Here is a 22,078-nt window from a genome sequence, read left to right on the forward strand (position 1 = left end):
AATTTTTTTATACACTGATAGCAAACTATCTGAAAAAGAAATCAAGGAAAGAATCTCATTTATAATAGCTACAAAAAAATCCTCTTGTGAATAAATTTAACCAAGGAGATGAAATATATCAACACTGAAAACTGTAAAACACTGATGAAAGAAATTGAAGACACAAATAAGTGGAAAGATATCTCATAGATGTGAATTAGAAAAACAGGCATTGTCAAAATATCCATGTTTCCCAAAGCAATCTACAGATTCATTACAATCCCTGATCAAAATACCAAACTATTTCTTCATAGAAATAGATTTTTTAAAAAGACACTATAAAATTTGTATGGACCCTCAAAAACCCCTGAATAGCCAAAGCAATCTTGAAGCTAGAGGCTGAACTTCAAAATACATTAAAATGTTATAGTAACCAAAACATTGTGGTATGGTCATTGAAACGGATACACAGACAAATGGAACAGAATGGAGGGCCCAGAAATAAATACACACATTTATAGGCAACTAAATTTGGGGTGTGGGAGGTACTAGGGATTGAACTCAGGGGCACTTGACCACTGAGCCACATCCCCAGACCTTTTTTGTATTTTATTTAAAGACAAGGTCTCACTGAGTTGCTTATCAGCTTTTGCTGAGGCTGGCTTTGAACTCACAATCCTCCTGCCTCGGCCTCCCAAGCAGTTGGGGGGCAACTAATTTTTTTTTTTTTTAACAAAAGTATTAAGAACAAACAATAGGGGAAGGACAGTCTCTTAGATAAATGATGGTGGAAAAACTGGATCTCCACATATAGGAAAATGAAATTAGTGTCTTATGTCTCACCATACACAAAAATCAGTTTAAATGGATTAAAGACTTATATGTAAGACCCCAAAACATGAAACTACTAGAAGAAAACATAGAGACAATGACATTGGTTGAGCAATGATATCTTTTTGGATATGACCTCAAAAACACAGGCAACAAAAGCAAAAATAGACGAATGGGTTCTAACAAACTAAAAAGCTTCTGCACAGCAGAGGAAATGACAAAGTAAGGAGACAACCTACAGAATGAGAGAAAGCATTCGCAAACAATATGCCTGATAAGAGGCAAATATACAAAACGAGGACTCAAACAACTCAATAGCAAGAAGTAAATCTGATTTTTAAAAAGGATCTGAATGGATATTTCTTAAAATATCACACACAAATGGTTTATAGATATATGAAAAAAATGTTCAACAAGACTAATTGTCAGGAGAATACAAGTCAAAACCACAATGAGATATGACTTCACTCCTGTTAGAATAGCTGTTCTCAAAAATACAAATGATACCAGTGTTAGTGAGGATGTGGAGAAGAGGGAACACACATGTGCTACTGGTAGGAATGTAGATTAGTGTAGCTGTAATGGAAAAGAGGATGCAAGGTCCTCACAGTATTAAAAGTGGAACTACCCTAAGATCCAGCGATCACAATATTGGGATATATATCCAAAGGAAAGGAAATCAGCATGTTGAAGAGCCATCTGCACTCCCACATTCCTTGCAGCGTTATGTGCAGAACAACCAAGGTATGAAATCAATCTAAGTGACTATCAATGGATAAAGAAAATGTGGTACATACACACAATGAACTACTATTCAGCCATAAAAAGAATTGAATCTTATCATTTATGACAACATAAGACAATTTGAGTGAAATAAGCCAGGCACAGAAAAGCAAATGCTGAGTCACTTCACTCACACATAATATGAAGATGTTCATCTCATAGAAGCAAAAAGTAGAATAGTTGTTACCAGAGGCTGGGGTGTTTGGAGGGGAATGAGAAAATGTTGGTCAAAATACATAAAATTATAGCTAGGTAGCAGGAATAAAGTCAAGAGGTCTATTACACAGCCTAGTGACTATAGTTAGTAACAGTATATTGTATTCTTGAAAAATGCAAAATGAGTGGATTTAACATTGTTATCACCACAGAAAGGATAACCATGTAAGGTACCACATTGCTGATTAGCTAGATTTAGTAATTCCATAATGTATGTATACTTTAAAACATCACATTGTACAAGATAAATACAATTTTGCCTGTCAATTTAAAAATCAATCAATCCCAACAGCTTAAAATATGGACCATGTAAAAACCTTTTCCACTAAAATGACAAAGACTAAAACTTAGTACTGTCTTCTTCAGCAAAAGCCCAGCCAACTTGCCAAGTCAAAGGCCCCAACAAAGCCATGATGAACAGACTGTATCAACAATGCATTTTGCATAAGGAACAGGGCAACACTGGCTAAAAATCATACTGCATTTCTGAAAAGATTTTTAAAGTGCACCAAGTATATTTTTTAAAATTAAAATTTCTAGATTCCCCTAGCTGAAACAATTGCCCTTTCCCATCTACTTCTAAACTCTTAGATTTCAAAAAGAAAACAAAAGTAGGGGTGGAAGGGAACAGCACCACTTGTGGGCAGCTTGGGAAGACGGACTGACTCAGGAAGTGGCAGCTCCCCGACACTCCACTCATGGGCAGTTTCCCTTCACTATAAAAGGGTCTGGACTCAATGATTGGAAGTTCCTTCCAGACTGTGGTTTATGATGTGAACTTTCTGATATTTACTTCAACTACTTGTCTAGTCACTTCTAGGATATATAATGGATTAATTCCCAGTGTCTAAAGATAATTCCCAGAGATCCCAAGAATTTGCTGGGTCTGTTTTCATCACAGATGAGACAGTGAAATTGAGTTTATGAAAAAAAAAATCACTGATACTGTTAATGGGAAACTGCCCAGTGGCTCCATGAAACAGAGGGGGCCGCAAAAACACATTAAGGTAAGACAACAGAGAGGGTTCAAACGCCTAGCTGCAGAATGCCTCACATGAGATTTAGCAATGAAAACTTAGGGGACTAAGAAACAGAGCTGGCGGGTGGTTGTGTTTTGAATATGGTTTGTCCCCATCAAAACTCATGTTGGAGGCTAATCCCCAGTGTAAGGTACTGAAAAGCAGCAGGGCCTTTGAGAGGTGACTGCTTTTTAAGGGGAGTAATACAGAGAATGGGTCGGTTGTTTCCAGACCATGTTGTTACAGGTGAGCCTGGAACCTCCCCTCGCTCTGTCACATACGTGCACCTGCAGGTGCATCTGTTATGAGTAGCATGAGGCCGTGGTCAGGTACGGCTGCTCCATCTCAAACTTCTCAGCCTTCAGAATTCAGCAAAAGTACAACATCTTTCTTTATAAATAACCTGGTCTCTGGTATTGTTACAGCAACAGAAATGGACTTAAGACAGTGGGTGAATTCTAGAGGGGTGGGGTGCTGAGACACTGCAAACTGTGAATTTACCTACTAAATCTTGAAATGTTTCATAAAGGGTGAAAAAGTGGGAAGCAAAGAGTATGGGAAGGTACAAAGGTAGGACACAACCTAAAGGGACTGATGATGACATCAACCTGGTGTATCTTTTCATAACATACACTAAAGTGCAGTGAAGACCACTTGGTGAATGCCTGTTATTTTAGGAGGAGGTAAAATGCTGTGGTCTCCAAGGAAACTTATGAAGTTGCCTGGGATAATGGATGCTTTGTTGTTTCACCTCCTTATATTAAGTGGCCCGAAAAGTTGATTATATAGATAATTTTATACAGTTGTTTACATGGATAATTTCTATAAAAGATTCCGATTTCTAAGGAAAAGTTCTGGATAATTCTTTGAAAATGAACATTCTTTTGATGAAATGATCCACAGGGTCTACTTTCTTGGAATATGCAGGTTTACAATATTGACAACGCTTTTTTTTTTTTTTAAATCAATTTAGGATTTCAAATTAATAACAAACTCTGGCCCTCTTGCCTAACTTCTCACCTGGGCACCAGAAGCCTTGATCCACGTTCTTCCGCTCCCTCTGACCTGCCAGATGCCCATTTTCTTCCTGAGAGATGACATCCTTGGAGACAGAGGGCAGGTGCCCAGCTCTCCATGCTCGGTCCCCACTGCTCAGGGACACAGGTCCTCCTGGCTGCGAGGTCTGGCTCCCTGGGACATTCAGTTCCTCCGCCTCCTCTGCAGAGTCTATGTTCTTGAAGCTCAGGCACCTCATCCGAGACACGGAACTCACCTCTTTCATTCTTATCAAGCGGTCAGGGTCCGCCCTCCTCTGGGGGGATGCCAGTTTTTCTTGTAAACTTTCAATTGCTTTGGAAGGGTTTCTGAGCCTCTTTTCTGAGCCTGCCACATTTGGGGTCCTTTCTATAAAATGGAACAAAGTGGACCTGAAGGGTGGTTTTGACCCCACATCCTTTGGCTCAAAGGACTTGGACTCCAAATGGTTGGGCTGAGGCTCAGGGCTGGTGGGTTGACTGGTAAGGACCCCATCCACATTCAAGTGCTCACAAGTCTGGGGAGCCCTTTCCCCTACAAAGAGGGGGCTTTCCGTCCAGCCACACTTTCTCCTGCCATAGAAGGCATCAGTGGTAATCAGGGGTGCATCTGATGGCACTGAGCTGGGTAGAGACTTTTCCTTGGAGGATTCTGGGCTGCAGGCACTTGCATCAGACTTGGGTGGTTGGCTCTGTCCTGCTCTGGTGCCCCGCAGGAGAGACTCTACAGCCACCTCAATGCCCAGAATCCTTTCTGCCCTCTCCTGCAGGGACTCCTCTTGGGGTATTTCTATTGCTCTTCCTTTACCCAAAGATCCATCTAACTTACTGACATTCTGTTCTTGCCCCATTGTGAGCCCCACAGACCGTAAGTCTGGTGCTGAGAGGCCTCGATTTTTGACAGTAAGGGACAGTGGGACCTCTGTGCCCTTCTCTTTACCATCATTCTCCGGAGAGACCCCTTTGTTCAGCTGCACAGAACTTAGAGCATTGGTGAGTTTCAGACTTTCTGGTGGCTTTTTAGATTCAGCCAGATAGGACAGAGGTGCTGGTTTTGTGTCACTTGGTCTTGAAGACATCATTCTTTTCACAGGACCTGGGCTGATTAGCAGCTCATTCATTCCATTTACAACCTTTTGGCATTGTTTCTCTGTAAGTAGGCCTCCATCTGCCAACTGGAAAGCGCCAATTCTGCCATCTTCCACCTGCACAGGGCCTGGGAATTGAGGACGGGCACAGGGGTGGCCAGGATTTGGTTCCTCGCTCCAGCTCTCAAATCTACTTATAATTCTTCCCAAATGAAACCCTGGGTCCTCTGACGCCGCCACCCCCGGCTGCTGCTCCTTGTTTTCACGGAAGCCCTGGTTCCTCAGTCTGGAGTCAGCGTAGTCTTCCTGCTGCTGTTCGGTCTCACTTTCCTCAAGGCTGCTGTTGTAGCTTTCTTCCTCTTCTTGAAGCTCCTTGTTGAAACTTTCTAACTGACTGATCAGATCCCAAGGTCGACGACTAACTGGTTTCAAGAGAAACTGACCAAATGGCTGTTTACTGTTGCAGGGGCCCGCCATGGGTTCCCCCTTCACCACCTCAGGCTTAGGTGCAGGGTGGGCTTCATGTTCTTGGACAACCACACAAGGCTGACTCTGGCCCACTTTTGGCACAGGTGCCTGATTCACAGATGAGGAAGTCCTTGAGAAAGCACTATTGCTAGATGGGCTGAGGGACATTTGACCTTTTAGGTTATGAGCATCTGGGTTCTGCTTTTGGTCACCAGACACTAATGCTGTGTGCAAGAGAGCTCTGGAGGCAGGGGGTTCTATGGATTTGGGGGCTGGTGCTGTGTTACTCGTCCCTCCCAGGTTTTCATCAGGAAGGAGCTGGGATCTTTGGGATTCTTCAGAGAAACTGGTTTGAGTTTGCTGATCTTTGTATTGATGCCCTGGCCACGGGCTAGAATACTTGAACTCTCTGTGTTTTGCAAGGTGGATAAATCTGAGGTCATGTGTTTGTCTGTCTTCTTCTGGTTCCCTCAGATCGTGTTTTGTGAACTCTGCTCTCCCGACCATGCTTCCTGTGAGAGCTTGCAGCTCCAGGTCAGTGGAAGACGTGCTCAACAGACTTTGTTCCTGCAGAGCTGTGCTCTTATCAACCCTGTGCTTTTTATCAGCACTCTGTTTTAAGTCATTGTTGTTCGTATCTATATCTGGCAGATGTGATTCTGATTTAACTGGGATGGAAACCAAACAAAATATAGTCTCGTTCATTTTTTTCTTTGAAGTTTTCTTGGTCTGGATCCCAGTTTCAAACTTTCTGAGTTTGGTTTGGATTTCCCAGGTACTTTCACTCTGTGGGTCTGGGGAGGAAACCTGGCCTTCCTCACGTCCATGCTGGCCTCCTCTTATGCCAGTCCACTGTTCTCTTAAAACGCTGGGATCTCTCTGGTCAGAGAAGCTTCCATCTTCCCCACTCCCAGGGCGCTGGCCCCAGAGCCACCGGGGGCTGGGATCAGCAAAGGCCAGGCTCCTCTCATTCTCCGACAGGGGTATTGGGCCCTGTGCATTCACAAGGGCACCATCGCATTTCATTTTCCCATGAGCTGGCTCTTGGGCAGTAACGGGACCAGAGTGATATGGTCTATCATCAAGCTTCATCTCTTCACAGAAACCCATGGGTTTAGCTAGTTTAATATGTCGTATCCGTGGATCATCAAAGGGGATGTACTGAACAGAGCTTTCATGGGCAGTGACAGGACTGGGGAACTGAGGGAGCCCTCGAGGAGAGCCAGGGCTCGTGCTGTACTCACTCCCTGTTCCAATGACACCAGAAGGACGTGGACAACTGGCCCCAGGCTTCTCAGTCAGATGTGGCGGTTGACTGTGTTCACTACTCACGTGTCTGGGTGCTGTATCTTCCAGGTAGGGGTTTGGGATATGCTGGGGGGGCGACCTGTATGAAGGCGGAGGCACATAAACTGGAGGCTCCAAGCCAGAATCTGACATGCTGAGCTCATGCCTGGAGTCATTAGTTTTGGTCAGGTAGGAACCGTGGGGGTCTGTTTGCTGGCTGCCCTGAAAGTCGCTGTTCTCTCCTCTGGTCTGCTGGTGTGAGCCATACAATGGAGGCTTGAGGGGTCTCCCAAATTTAGGCCGGGAAAAAGGGGTCAGGGAGCCACCCTTCTCAGGGTTCCTTGTGGACTCCAAATGTGGCACACAATTTGGAGCATACGGTGATATCAAAGGAATATCTGGTACATGTCCATCACTTAATGGAATGGGAATTTCCATGCAGCTCAGGCTATCAGGGGAAAGGCCTCGAGGCAATGACCGGGATTTCTTTTTGTTCTGAGAAGTCAACACATGTTCACCTTGAATGAATGGGTACAGCTCTTGAAACAACTTCTCCCCATCACCATCAGACATCTGCTTCCCTAACTTCCTTGGCTGGTTCCAGCTTTCCAGGCTTACGTTCTGCCACTTGGCAGGACCCGACATCCTCAACTCTTCTTCCCAAACTGCCTTCTTCATCACGTCCTCTGTCCTTCCTCCGACTTCCCATGAACCCTCCCTCACGTGGATGGGCATACTGTGGGCTTGGGCCATTCCTCTGACCTCCAGGTCTTGCCGGTCTCTTGGACTCAGCAAGCTACTGACCTCCTGTCCTCCTCTTCTCCAATAGGCCTGGTTGTTACCGATCTGGGGCTGAGAGGACCATGCTAAGGTGGGTCGATTATAAAACCTACAAAAGAAACAAAGAGGCGTAGATGTTACACCCAGAAGAAACATGCCCTTCTCTGCTTCTGTGGCTGGTGTGAAATCAAACTTAAGTTAGTGCCTTTGAAAGATTGCTACCCAATCACAGTGTTTGCCAATTTTAAGGAAAACAAGTCCCAATGATCATAGGTGGAGGACAGCCACATATTTTGCCAGCAAAGGCTGAGGAGTGGCAGCAGCAGGCTGCCCAGAAGAACATAAAGGATGCTGGGTGTATGAGATATCAAGGCTTTTACGTTAAAACCCCCAAGGAACAAGGGCATGCCCTGGAACAGTTCCTCAAGGTGTGGCCTTGGACAATCTGAGCACATTCCTGGCTAAATCCAGACTTACTGAGCAATCTCTGGGAACCTGCTTTTGATGATGCCACTCCACAGCAGTGATTGTTAATCTTCAGGGGGAGTGGGAATCACAGAAGGGTTGCTAAAACACTGGCTGCTGACTCCCTTCCCATTTCTCATTCAGAGTAACTGGACAGGGCTGTAGGAATGTCTAACAAGGTTTGGGCAGGGGATGCTGCTGGTCCTAGGACTTTACTTGGACAGTCAGTACGGTGTCAACATGATTGTACATCTGAATCAGGAGGGATCTTACAAATCCCAGTGGCCAAGCAGTGTCCTAGATGCATCACATTATAAATTTGAACATCAGGAGTGATCAGGCATCAGAATTCCTCCAGGTTTCCCCAGGTGTCCCTGGTATGCAGCCGAGACTGAATACCACAGGCATACTTCCCCTATGGTGAGTATCACCCAGTCATGCACAGCATAAGGTTAGTAAATGATATTCGCATATCTGACAGTATTCTCGTAAGATTATAAATGGAACTGAAAAATCCCTACTACCTAGTAATGCTGTAGCCACTGTAACGTTGCAGTGTAACACATTATTCACGTGTATGGGGGGAGGCTGGTGTAAACACGCCTGTTGCATTGCCAGTCATATAAAATACAGCACATATAGTTATGTATAGTCATAATACTTGATAATAAATGACTATGCTATTGGTTTATATATTTAGTACACAATATTTTTGTCATTCATTTAATTGTACTTCTTCTACTTCTTCAAAAAATCTATTGTAAAACAGTGGCAGCCTCGTACATTTAACCTCTCTCTTAATTGCACCAAGAGGCCATATTGCATGATTGACCTATGCCAGAGATTTGTACAAGGACAAAGTCACCTAAGTACAATTTCTCAGAATGTGGCTCTATCATTTGGTGACATGTGACTGTATATACATTACCAAATCTCAACCCAGGAAAGTTCAAATTCAGTAGGTCTGGGTCTAGCCCAGGCATCTGTGTTTTGAACAAGCAGTCCAGGGGATTCTTATCCTTAAGCTATTTGGGAAATACTGCTATGGCTGATTTTGAGATTGATCAGAGGAAGAGCAGGTACAGATGGAGAGTGGGCTGTGTTTGTGGGAAATTTTGTCAGGCAGGAAATGGTAGTATCAAATGCAGGCTGTGCTTCACTACCTGATAGTACATACTGCTTTCCTAGTAAGCCCTCAGAAAATACAGATACCAGGACCCAACCCCAGAAATTTGGATTTAATTGATCTTGTAAGGAGCCTGATAGCACTTTATTTCAAAATCTCTCCAGATGGTTCTAACAGGCATCTAGGGGTTTAGAATCATAGTTCTAATGCAACCAATGAAATTATCCATATAACACTGTTACACTGTGCACGAATATTATGATACCAACTACAAATGACCAGATAGTAGAAACATTAACTGGAAGGGAGCCTGGGGGACTCAACTATTTTGATTAACCATGGGCTAAGCAGATGAGAATGTCAACTCTAAAACCATTTTTTGTAGATTATTAAAGTATTTTATATTCATTGTTGAAAATGAATGTTGGAAAAACATAGAAAGTACAAAACAAACATTACTTGTAATCCTGCTATTCTCAGAGATAGTCACTTTAATATGTGTCTTCTAGTCTATGTGTATATGAAAACATGGATTTTCAAACAGCCTCAGTATTCTAGGCATCTGGGCTCACAGGAACGTCTCCCGTACCCATGCTACATACCACAGCTAACCAACAGTGGCTGCTTCATACCAGCTCCACATTGAGTGTTTTCTGTCCATTTATTCACTTAAACCTCACCAGCATCCCTCTGTGGTAGGAACAATTGTCATTGCCATTTTACAGAAAGGGAAACTGAGACTGGGAAATTGGGCACTTATACTATGCTGTGCATTGTGCTAAGCCCGTGCAATGACTTCTTCCATTTAAACTGTACAAACAAATGAATTTCATGATTGATTTTTCTATTTCTATAAGGAATGACATTGGGATTTTAATTGGAATTGCATTGAATCTGTATAGAGCTTTGGGTAGTATGGCCATTTTGACAATTTTGACAACATTAATTCTGTCTATCTAAGAGCATGAGAGATCTTTCCATTTTCTAAGGTCTTCTTCTATTTCTTTCTTTAGTGTTCTGTACTTTTCATTGTAGAGGTCTTTCACCTCATTTGTTAAATTGATTCCCAAGTTGTTTTTTTCCTTTGAGGCTATTTTGAATTTCTCTTTCAGAGGATTTATCAGTGATATATAGAAATGCATTTGATTTATGGATATTGATTTTATATCCTACTACTTTGCTGAATTCATTTATTAATTCTAGAAGTTTTCTGGTAGAGTTTTTTGGATCCTCTAGGTATAGAATCATGTTGTCAGCAAATGATAGGTTGAGTTCTGCTTTTCCTATCAGTATCCATTTAATTTCTTTCATCTGTCTAATTGCTCTGGCTAGAGTTTCAAGAACTATATTGAATAGAAGTGGTGAAAGAGGGCATCCTTTCTTGTTTCAGTTTTTAAAGGGAATGCTTCCAATTTTTCTCCATTTAGAATGATGTTGGCCTTGGGTTTAGCACAGATAGCTTTGATAATGTCAGATATGTTCCTACTATCCCTAGTTTTTCTAGTGTTTTGAACAGGAACGGTGCTGTATTTTGTCAAATGCTTTCTGTGCATCAATTGATATAAAGAATCATAAGATTCTTATCATTAAGTCTATTGATGTGATGGATTACATTTATTGATTTCCGTATATTGCACCAACCCTGCATCCCTGATATGGACTCCACTTGACCATGGTGCGCTGTGCATATGTGGTACAACTCTACGTCGTGTCCAGCCAATGAAAAGTTGTGCTCCATATGTGTATAATGAATCAAAAAGCTTTCTGCTGTCATGTATAAATTATTAGAACTAATAAAAATAAATTAAAAAAATAAACTATATGACCACCTTTACTTCCCCCTATGCCAGGTAAGGAAACTGAGGCACAGATATGCTAAAAAACTTTCCTAAATTACATAATTTTTACAAAGCTGGGAAATAATTAACCACTGTGTCTTTACTTTTTCAATGTAATGAAAACTTCTTCAAGTGCTTAATTACCATGGGTGAACAGTATTCCATCATACATACATACCACTGTACCAGTATGGACGTTTATGTAAATTCCATCCAAACACACTTTGAGAAACACTACTGTCCACAAACACTGAATGCAAGCTCATAAGCTTAGAATAAATCCCTAGTTTTTTAAAATGACTGAGAAGTCAAGAAGCACACTGTTGAGTTGACCTTACATTAACCACTTCAATGTAGAGTCCCTCCTGCCATGTAGAGGACAGCTGGCTTTATTGAACCTTTTCATCCCGACAGAGTATAATTGTTTTTCCTCTTGAGATAAGTGGAAATAACTTCTGGTTATTTGAATTTGCATTTCTTTGATTACCAGAAGGTCAATTTTTTCATGTGCTTAAGTGTCATAAAGTGATTTCTACAACATAGTCCACTTCTCGGCTGGTGGTAGGCCAAATGAAAACTACAGGGAACAGGGAGGGACTCAGAGCCATGCAGCAACGGCACCTAAAGGCCCAGGGATTGACTGAGCTAAGGGGAACCATTCCCAACACATAGATAGAAGGTTACAGCTCTGCAAGGAACGCCAATAAAAAATTATGTTATTATTAATATCATTCTTATTTTGGAATTACTTCTTTGCATTACAAGATGAGGGTAGCCCTGAGTCACTTGTTAAGTATCCACTTTTAGCAACTTAGTGATGGGTAGAAAACATCGGAAATCATTTTGAGGTAAAGCGTGTGGCCCTATGCAGCGCAGATGCTTCTGTACTTACTACTCACATCAGTACAGGCTGTCGACACCAGGGTGGGAGGAGGTCACGATTTCATTGTTGCTTTTGTTGTCATCAGAATCGTGTTTGGAACACTCTGGGTTTAGAATGCTTAGCAGGGCCATTCTGGGGTCCGGTACTATCAGGATGATCATTTTGGAGGCTACCGCTCCTTGCACATCTACCCACTCTGAGAGCTGCAGTTTCTTCTCCTAGAGACTCCTGCATGATTGCCCATCCGTAGCATGAGAAAAACCTTAGAAGGTAAACCACTTATAAGTCTTTAGTACCAGGCTAGTACTGAAAAGGTGTTGCTCAGTGGTAGAGAGCTTAAGCATGTGTAAGGCCCTGGGTTCCATCCCGAGCACAGGGGTGGGGCAGGGAGGAGTCTTCAGTACACACTGGCTACAGGGTATCAGACTCTATAGAAAGTTCAGGGGCAAGACTTAAAAACCACAACTTAATAAGACATTGCCATTGTCACAGCTTCAACTGTGAGAGTGCACAATAATTCACGGGGTATGTGGGGAATGCTTGGCAGCAAAACTATCTACTTTGTTCTACTCTTAAGCTGATCTCATAAGTGGGCTTCATACACCCAAGGCTTTATTAAACATTATTCTTATTCCTTAACCTTATAAACATTTTCAGGAGTGCTCAACTTTATAATCTGGCTCTTTTTCTCAATTGATATTCTGGTTTCACAGTGAACATATGTTGTGCTCAGAGAGGTAGCTGAAATCCCAAGGGGCTATTGATATAGGTACATGCCCACGCACAATCAGATGATGTATAAAATACAACATAAATGGGACAAGATTATAAATAGACTGCCCTTCTATAGATGTTAATGTGGTTAGAATTTCCTCTCCATACAAATGTTATCACCTTAACTTTGTCAAAACTAATCAAAATGGCTAAGTATTCTGGGTTAAAATTTTTCCTATTTGCATAATACAACAAAATCCCAATTTAAGAAAAAAGGGATCATCTGGGAAATTTTAAATAACCTACCTTAAAATATAGTAGTTCATTAGCATAGAAAACTATAAAGCATTTATTGAACAAACATCTATTTTGTACCTGTTCTAAGCCAGGCTCTGACAGGCACACATGGACCCCCACATGGTGAGAGTTCTGGTAAATTTCTCTTTCAGACCAGTTATCGCATGTGGATATTCTACCAGCTGAGATAAACAGCACCCCTTACCATACCACATTTGCACTTCCCTATGCGACTTCAAAGCCAAGAATGTTTTCTAATACCTTTAAAAGATAGGTGAGATCAAACACCTTTTTTTTGAAAAAATGATTTACATTTAGCAAACATTAACAATAGGATATTTTACATAAACATGCTGGACACATTGATATGGGGTGGGAAAAAGATAAGGCAGTGAAGTGGAATATGAAGGGCCAAATGAGTTGTGCTTACAAGTTCAATAGGACAAGCAGAATCTTTACACAGAATTCCCTGGAGAAAGCAGAGGGAAGGGCAAGCTCCACATCATATCCCAGAAGAGACAGATGAGGTCAACAAAATAACTGACAAAAAAAAAAAACTGTTTGGAAAATATTTGAAAAATGACACGTCTAAAGAAAAATTAGCAAATGTACTCACTGTATGTATAAGAGCAAATAAAAAGAAAAATGAGAAATTTCTGTTAGTTCATATGACTCATTTCCAACCACAGTGGAAAATACTATGCTCTTTTTGTTTTCTTTTTTTGTGTGATGTTGAGGATTGAACCCAGGACCTTGCAAGAGCTAAGCAAGCACTCTCCCACTGAGTTACACCCCAGCCCTGCCCTGCTTATAGAATGACATTATTGAGATGACTTTTAACCACTGTTTCTGTGCTTTAAAAAGATTATCTTCTCAGCAGACTCCAGGGTCCTCATGAGCTGTACCAACTTGTGACTTCTGGGCATGCGAGAGCCTAGAACTGTGCCAGGCAGCCAGGGGGAAAGGGATAGATGTGGACAGGCTTGCTGCCCATCTGACTGAACTAGGAACTCCGTGGGAAATGAAACACAGGCACTGAAGTTACTTCTCCCACCTCCAGGAACACAACCCTACCTCCCATGGGTGGCCCTCACAGTCCAATCGGGGTAATGGACAGAGAGGCTCCATTAAATTCATGTGGGTCCTGGTCCAGTGATTTCTTTCTGGTGCCCCAGTCTGCAGTCTAGCAGATGCCTGCTGCTAGACCACCTTCAAGCTCTAATGTCATGTACTAGACCAGTGGACTGCTGCTGTACTTTGCTTCAGTGGCATTCAAAAGCCACTCCCTTCTAGTGGGGTTAGTTGTTCTTACGCAGCTAAACAAGTTTACAGGTAGTGCAACCTCCTCCAAGAAGAAGGCTTCCTCTCTAGGTTGACATGGCAGAAGGAACTGTGGGCATCTCCTTAGACTGGCCCATTCTCACCAGCCAAGATTAGGTGCTCAACACACTTCCATAGATTCTGCCATCTCTCCCTACAAAGTTCTCTCCGGTTGCCTGGAAGCCTGCAATTCCACTTCTCACTGTGCAGTGGGATATTCAATGTTCCATAATGTACAAATAACCCTCTGACACAAGGATAGCACATGAGCTACTTCTGGAAATGGGAAACAGGAGGTCAGGAGAAGATTAAGAATGAAATGCAGAGGTTAGCATAAATTACACATCAGTCATAAGAGGAAGCTGCTCAGAAACATAATGGAGAAACATAACTACTCAGCCCACTTGGCTGAACAAGAATTGTAGGCTGTACTGGCAGAGTTGTAACCAGAAAATCCACAAATGCCTGGTCAGACTGCTAACGTGCTGCTGTAACTGATTTTCACAATGTCACATTAAATGACTGCAGATGACAAATAGATTAGCTAAAATAAAGTAACTTGCCGACAATTTTAGGAGGTTATTTTTTGGTTATTTAACAAAATACACAAATTTGATAAGGGGTCTGGAAGAAAAAGTGAAATTAATTTTGGGGCTTACAAACGGTGTTAAATTTAGCCATCTGAACAAGGGTTTCTATAACCAATTCAAAGGCAGTCAGGCTGTCAGTGTGGACAGTGGTAAATAAGTGGGGTGTCTTGGCAAAGCACCTGCTCATAAACTGGCCCTTGAAATCACAGTTACAACACAGGCTTTGAACTCCTGAGCTTGGATCTGGGTTCCACAAAGATTAGCTCAGAATAGGGGGAAAAAAGACATTTTGGAAAGCATCTTTGCTGTGGTGCCAACTGGCTCTCTCACAGGACCATAATATTTTTAAAATTCTGATGGTTAGAAATGAACATGAATTGCTCTTTTGAGGGTGCCAACAGCTTTGTGAAGCATCACTGCACTAGGATCTTAATAGATTTTTGATTTTGCAAGATCCAATAAAGATCTTTTAGATATGGAACATAAGTCACAGACCCCCCTCAAAAAGCCCTGCTGCCTCAGGGAGTGATGTCTGGGTTTGCTGCTTGCTTTTAATACATGAGTAAATACACAACTTGTGTTGATATGAAAGACTGAGCCATCTTAGAAACTGTGGTGATAATTCTGTAGTATAGATTGAGCATACCTAATCTGAAAACCTGAAATGTTCCAAAGTCTGAAATATTTTGAGCAAACTTTGGATTTCCAGATTAAGGATGTTCAGTCAATAAAGCTTAGGCAACCATTCTAAAATCCAAAAACATCCGAAATCTGAAACACTGTTGGTACCAAATATTTCAGGTAAGGGATACTCAACCTTTAACATCTCTTCAATATATGTAACAAAATCAGGGATTGGAAGAACTGCTCATTGAAACTGGTCTTGGTCGGTCGGTCCCCCACCACCACCTATCTCTCTCTCTCTCTCTCTCTCTCTCTCTCTCTCTCTCTCTCTCTCTCTCTCGCTGGGCATGAATTCAGTGTCTCTGCATGCTAGGCAATTTTGCTCTACCACTGATCTACACTCCATCCCTCAAGGGAATGCATCTGAAGCTGACTCACATTCAGTGGGCTACCAACAAATCTATGCAAAGGAAACAAAAAGATGAGAGAAGCAGGAGGAAGGAGAGAAATACAAATGAAAGAAGTGCCTAAGATCTGCATGGAAGGAGAAGAAAAATCAAATGGAGACAAGGTAAGGTGGGACTTGGTGGACTGCCACCCCAGATGGGCCACTAACTGATTACTGTGTCATCCTCGAAGGAGAGTGCTGCTAGCACCTCTTCTTGTGAAACATGTCATCTTTAAGCAACATTCTTCCTATAAGTGCACTTAGAAGAGAGGAAATCATGTTTCACAAATCCCCTGTCTTTGACTCATGTCAGTTAGTTAAATGAGCCCACTTGTTTCACTGACTAAAATGGCAAGGACACACTGATGACTCTGAATTTAAAATCAAGAAGATACTAGAGTCCTCTTTATTCCAGAAGCAGCCTCCCCACAAGGACATGTGCCAACGTTCCTATCCACAGAAAGATCCCAATGACAGATCACCCTCTCCCTTTACATAAAAATAATCCCACACACCATCAATTGGCAGGCATCCTTGAGCCCATAGGGAAGCCACCCCACAGAGTGTCTTCTCAGGGAGGGGCATCAAACACTAAAGAAATAGCTCCCCACTTGAGCTACCAGGTAAAGCCCCAATAACAAAAAGTAGGGGCAGATACCTACCCCTTTTGTGATATGGCCCTTTGCATCCGAATACTTGGTTGCTGTACCTGTATTTAAGAGAGGTTATTAATCACCTTCTGATTTATTTTCTAAGGATAAAGTGTTTAGGTGGAGATAAGCGGGACAAGGAGATGGTATCTGCAGTCAGGCCTAAGGCACCCAGAGGGTTGCTCCAGGTCAACAGAACAGCCACAGTTTGTGGCACCTGCATGGGATCATCCAGCATCTTGTGGCTTTTTAGCACAGCACCAGGGAGCAGTACAACAATGCTGCCAGGAGCATGTGAGCAGCAGCCCAGCACCGACAGGACGGCATGGCTTTAAATGCCAGCAGCACAGCTCTCTGACTGCAGGTCTCCTGCCATGTCCTTAACTTCTCTCTGCCTCTGACGTCTCACATGTATTGAGGGATGGATGGGAACAGTCTTCCTTTTTGGAGTTTGCTGGGAGGCAGTAAATAAAATAATACATTTGAAGAGTTTAGCAAAATGACTAACACATAAAAAAAACTCTTGTTTTTAGATATTATTGCTATTAACCCAATTAAAATAACTCCTCAGTGGATAGGTAGTAGTGGAACTGTTCCCCTGCATCGTCAGGGGAAGGAGGTACAGGTGAACACGAAGGACAGAAGAAGAGAGCTAAGTGTCTTAATGTAATGATTATTTTAGATCAATTATTTTAGACAATAATGTAATGATTATTGTCCTTCTCTAAGTCATAATCAATAGGCCATCGCAGGAGCCGAAATAATGATACAGCTAACTGTCATAACAAGATGCCCATCCCAGAGATGGCTGAAGTCACACCACTTCTACAAAGACGATGTGGAACAAACCAATATTTAGTTTATTAAAGCAAAATAGGAAGAACAAGCTCCAATCCACTTGTTGTCATGTAAATCTAATAGGTAAGGCAGATTATTTCAGTATTTTCATACTTGCTCTTTAAGAGGGATAGAATATATTTTTACCTAGTTAAACTATCATTGTTAGTGTTGTCCCTTCAGTAGCCACTACAGTAGCCACCGTAGACATGAAAGAAAACACCCTTGGTTCTAACCTCCATTCCACATTTCCAGCACCACCATTTTCACTCGTGGGTTCATTTATTCAGTGAATATTTTTGGACTGCTGTCTCTGCTCTGATCCACTGTTCTTTGGAAGCTAAGCTCAGAGTAGGGAGAAGCGGGGAAGGCAGCACTAGGGAGCACATGCCAGGAGCCTGCAGAGCTGTGGAAAAGGCCCCCTTGTCCATGCTCTTGCCCCTACACCGTAGGAGAGCTACCTAAAGGCCCTGCAGTCCCACAGCTGGACATGGCAGTGTGAGAAACTAGACTTCTAGTCTAGGTTTTTTGTTCTTCATCAAGAATCTGGAGAGCCAGTCATCTTGGAAGCAAAGCAATGGGCTCAAAAGACCCACTCAGGTCTTGGTTAGCTCCATGTTTATTGTTGTTACCACCCAGCGTCTCTCGGCTGGGTATTTCCTAGCTCCTGATCTCATCCAGTTCTTAAAGAAGAACCTCTCCACAAGCCATGCTCCTCTTGGTGATGTCACAGCCGCCCAGACCCACAAAACTCCAGGCTACAGGAGTCTTCCCACTAACTCTGAAAGTGCTTCCTTATCACTATGCCTCTGGAAGTCTGTGTTCAAAGGATCCAAAGTGCTCCTTGTTGGGAAAAGCTGACAATGGCAAAGCAACATGAGAGCATGTGCAGAGAGGACGGGGACCAGGCACTTCTGGAAGGTCATGCTGCTCCTGAACAAGAACAAAGCACCCCCAGGGAAAGGTATCCAAAGGGACCAGGGGAAACAGGAGGTTTCAATCTGCATGTGGGCTCAGAGCATGCCAGACCAGGAATATACACTTTCCCCTGTGAAGAGGTCAAGAGAGCCATGCCTGATGCTCAGGGTATGAAACAAGCGTTAAAAGATAAATAATGTGTGTTGGTTTATAATTTTGTAAAAAGAAAGAGCTACACAGGAACAGATGTTAAACTTGAAGATTCCTTTTTTGGAAAACCATTGTAAGTGGGATATGATTTGAGAGGAGCTTCAAAAGCTCCGGCAAATTAACTGTTTACCGTATCCAGTAGCACCATCTAGAATGGGTGTTTACTGATCGGATAGAAGCCTCCCAAGATGAGGACCCATGCCACCACATCAGAGACTCTCCCAGTTTGCTGAGTCTCTAATTAGTCCAACTGCCACTGATGACAGAAAATAATTACAAGTTACTGCCATGGTTAACTAACAAATATTTTTTTACTAGAATTCCTGGGGCAAAGCGGAGAAGAGTCTATTGTGGTATGACTTTCAGATTCAAACCTCAGCTAAGTTAAGTCATTTTACAGCTTCCTCTGATTATAATATTTCACAGGAAACACATTAAGGAAACCGAGAATGCCTCATAACAGTCTTTTACATATTTTACGGCAGCTAAGTATTATTCAGTTATGGCTACTGGCATTTGAAATATGAGGTTTCCTCCATGAACAGATAACACACAGCTTTCCCTGATCCGCGTCCCCTAGACCATCATGTGCATGTGCCATGTGCATATTACTTAGGAAGCAAGGCCCGTGGGCTCTTCTGTACCATGGAAGTGACTTTCATGCCAAACCTGCGGGCAGTTTCATGGTTAACCAAGACGGGCCAGGAGTAGGTTAGCTTCTAGACCAGAAGGCTTTCCAGGAGGTAAATGGCTTAAAAAGGGGGAAATGCCAAGTCTTTAGAGTCATTCAATGAATGGTTTGTGAAGAGAGAACATATCTTGGGCATACGGTCAGGGCCCCTGGCCTGGAAACTGTCCTCATCCATAGCCCCTGATGTGGACAAAGTCCCAGCATCCATGTATGTCCATTTCCCCTCCACAGTCCGCCTTCTACCACTTTTTTGTCCCCCTGCCCTCACCAAGACTGATATGCCACTGGCTGCCCAACACTGATTCTTGTCTAGAAAAACTTAAACTAAGTTAGCAGTAAGCTCAGAGGTTAAACCCTCACAGAGGATAAGGGAAGGATAAAAATTACCCTGAGCCCAAGTTTTTAGAAAGTATTCACTATCAGGGAAGAGGCTGCCCAGCAGAAGGGGATGCATAAAAACAGAGAGATGCCAAGAGGTAAGGAGGGACAAAGACTGAATGGGTCTCCCCTCTGCAGACTGTCTCGAGAGACATCAATGAACAGAGCAGTCCTGGCTTCCAGCACTGTTGCTCCCACATCTGATGGGGTCTGGCCAGTCTTCCTTCATTTCCTGTCCATGGATGGTTCCTGAGAGTTCCTGTCCTACCTATCTTTACAACAACCCCTGCCTTTCCATTTAGATGGGTACCAGTTTCTGCCACCCCAGCATCTACAAAGGAGGAAAGCTTTTTCACTAGGAACTGTTCAGCCACCAATAGTTTTGCTGGGTCTATGGCAGTTACTTTCTCCCTGCTTGTTCCCTGCTATACATGGCAGAAGCCACTGACACTGCCACCTCACCTGCCTGTCAGGGAAGCCAACACTCTTCCTCTTCACAATCGAACCTTCTCACACAGTCCCACCCTTCTCCTCTTCCAACGTTCTGAAAGACTCGTCCCTTGTACACATTGCCTAGGCTTATGAGTGCAAGGGTTGATTCAGAGGAATTATTTAAGGAATGAACATTCACTAAATGAAAATTCTTTAATAGGAATTAGTCAAGTCAGAGATGACTTAGATATGGGATCAGCCTTCAGGAAACTGACAATTTTGAAGACCAAGAGAAAATGTCGGAAGAATTCAAAGGAGAGGGTGACTTCCATGACAGCAACCTGAAGCCGTTAGGTAAGATGGAGTTTCCAGTATGAGACTGGGTGGAAAGGGAGTGGGGCCTGCATGGTGACCCTGTGTATCTGGCGTCCCATCAATAGGAGGCCACAGGAGAGGTAGGCTGGCTGGGCTTATGTGGCCTGCAGGGCCTGCAGTGCTGGGCAATGCAGGGAGCAGAGCCAGGTGGGCCCTGTGCTAGCAGCAGTTACATGACAGGGGCCCAGAGCTCATCTTCTGTGCCTTCCAGCCATAAGATGGACGGTCCCATACATTAATACTTGGTTAAGGAAGACAGTTCTCATTACTCATTAATTTGGATAAACTTTGTACAAATGAGAATTGATTCTTGGTCCTATCTTCACTACTTGAGCCTAAGAACTTTTTGGAAAGTTCACACATCCCTGCACCTCTCTTCATATCAGAATTGACACTTCTTTACCATCTCGGATGCTCACTATTACTTGATCTAATAATAGCAAACTCTCCTAAGCATAGTGTCTTCAGCAAGGTAGGTAACAAGTATTCTACATGTTTGAAAATCCTGCCAAAAGAAGCCCCAGATGAAGGACACCACCTTCCTTTATGGCCCTTAACAATGTCCCCAGAAAAGCAGTATTATACATGTCATCTACAGTCGGTATGAGAGGATGTACTCCTTCTACAACTCCCCAGACACGAAGGGACACATCCATGCCTGCCAGGGACAAGGAAATGAGAAAACAGTCCAGCACAGGGCAGCTATAAAAGGGGCTCACAGAAGTGAGGCCCCTTTCAAACTTGGCCAAACCAGAGCCTGTGGCTAAGCTGGGCTCCCTCCACTGCTGCCCTGAGTGGCCCTGGACAAGCCATTGACATTCTCTGGGCTTCATGTTCTTCTGTAAAAATTACCAGTGTGCCTTGTCTCTACCACCTGCCAGCATAGAACAAACTGATCTCTTCCATCCAGCCCGTGGACTTCTAAACTACACCCTTTACCTTGCCCGGGAAATTGGCAGGGTACTGAGGACCAGCCCAAGGTGTCCACCTGAGAAACAGCATTAGAGGAGTCCTCAGGACTTCCCCGTCACCCTGCTGGCTTGGAGTTAGATGGCCATTCTGGTTCCAAGTGCCCCCAAACCTGGAGACCAGCCCAGTAGGGGCCACTGTGTGAGACAGGACAGGCAGCCAGACTACAGCTGCACTTGTCAAGCGATCAAAGGCTGTGAGCTGGCAGAACACCATTTATTCACTCAGATTCAGAATTCACATAAGCCATGATATGGTTGTTTTGTCTTGTTTTTTATTTTGTTTTTATGTTTTTTAAGCTTTTAACTATTTTTAACTTTTACGTATTTATTTCTTCCTAAAGCATGTCAACCTAGGAAGCCTTGCAATCGATCTCTGAGGATCTGGATATTGGAATAGAGTTTTGAAAATATGTAAGCTTTTCTCTTTTTACTTTTTAAGTCAACTTTAAGCCATCACACACCTCCCAAGTTAATCAGTAAACCTCAGAAACATGGAGAAAGAGACCAGATTCATGGAGAACTTAGTCAACATCCCACTGCCACACAAAAGCACTTATTTGAGCACTTCACTTGTGACAGAAAGAAATACTGCTTATGGGTCTGGTTATGCTACCCACCTAACACTGGGCAGGTGGGCCCTGAGGGTGCCCAGGTTACCATGCAAGGGTTAGAAAGTCCTGAGTAAGCTGTGTCTGAGCTTGGGGGCCACACTACACACACAGAATTCTAAAGGGGATTCTATTACCTCCTATTCTGAAACCCAATTCTGATCTGGATCCTCAGGTTTGAGGAAGACCCCCATATAACTGACACAGCCCATTTATAT

General features: G+C 43.0%; 1 protein-coding gene across 2 annotated transcripts in view; it reads right to left on the reverse strand.

Annotated features, from left to right (window-relative positions):
* Positions 1 to 22,078, reverse strand: part of Jcad (junctional cadherin 5 associated) — a 51,787-nt gene that overhangs the window by 12,371 nt on the left and 17,338 nt on the right. For both annotated transcript variants that reach the window (XM_027928455.2, XM_071599938.1), the window contains one exon: positions 3,849 to 7,594. In XM_027928455.2, the coding sequence (XP_027784256.2) occupies positions 3,849 to 7,594 (3,746 nt within the window). The remainder of the gene's footprint in view (positions 1 to 3,848; positions 7,595 to 22,078) is intronic.

Source organism: Marmota flaviventris, chromosome 12 (genome assembly GCF_047511675.1).
Source record: "Marmota flaviventris isolate mMarFla1 chromosome 12, mMarFla1.hap1, whole genome shotgun sequence".
Classification (NCBI taxonomy): domain Eukaryota; kingdom Metazoa; phylum Chordata; class Mammalia; order Rodentia; family Sciuridae; genus Marmota; species Marmota flaviventris.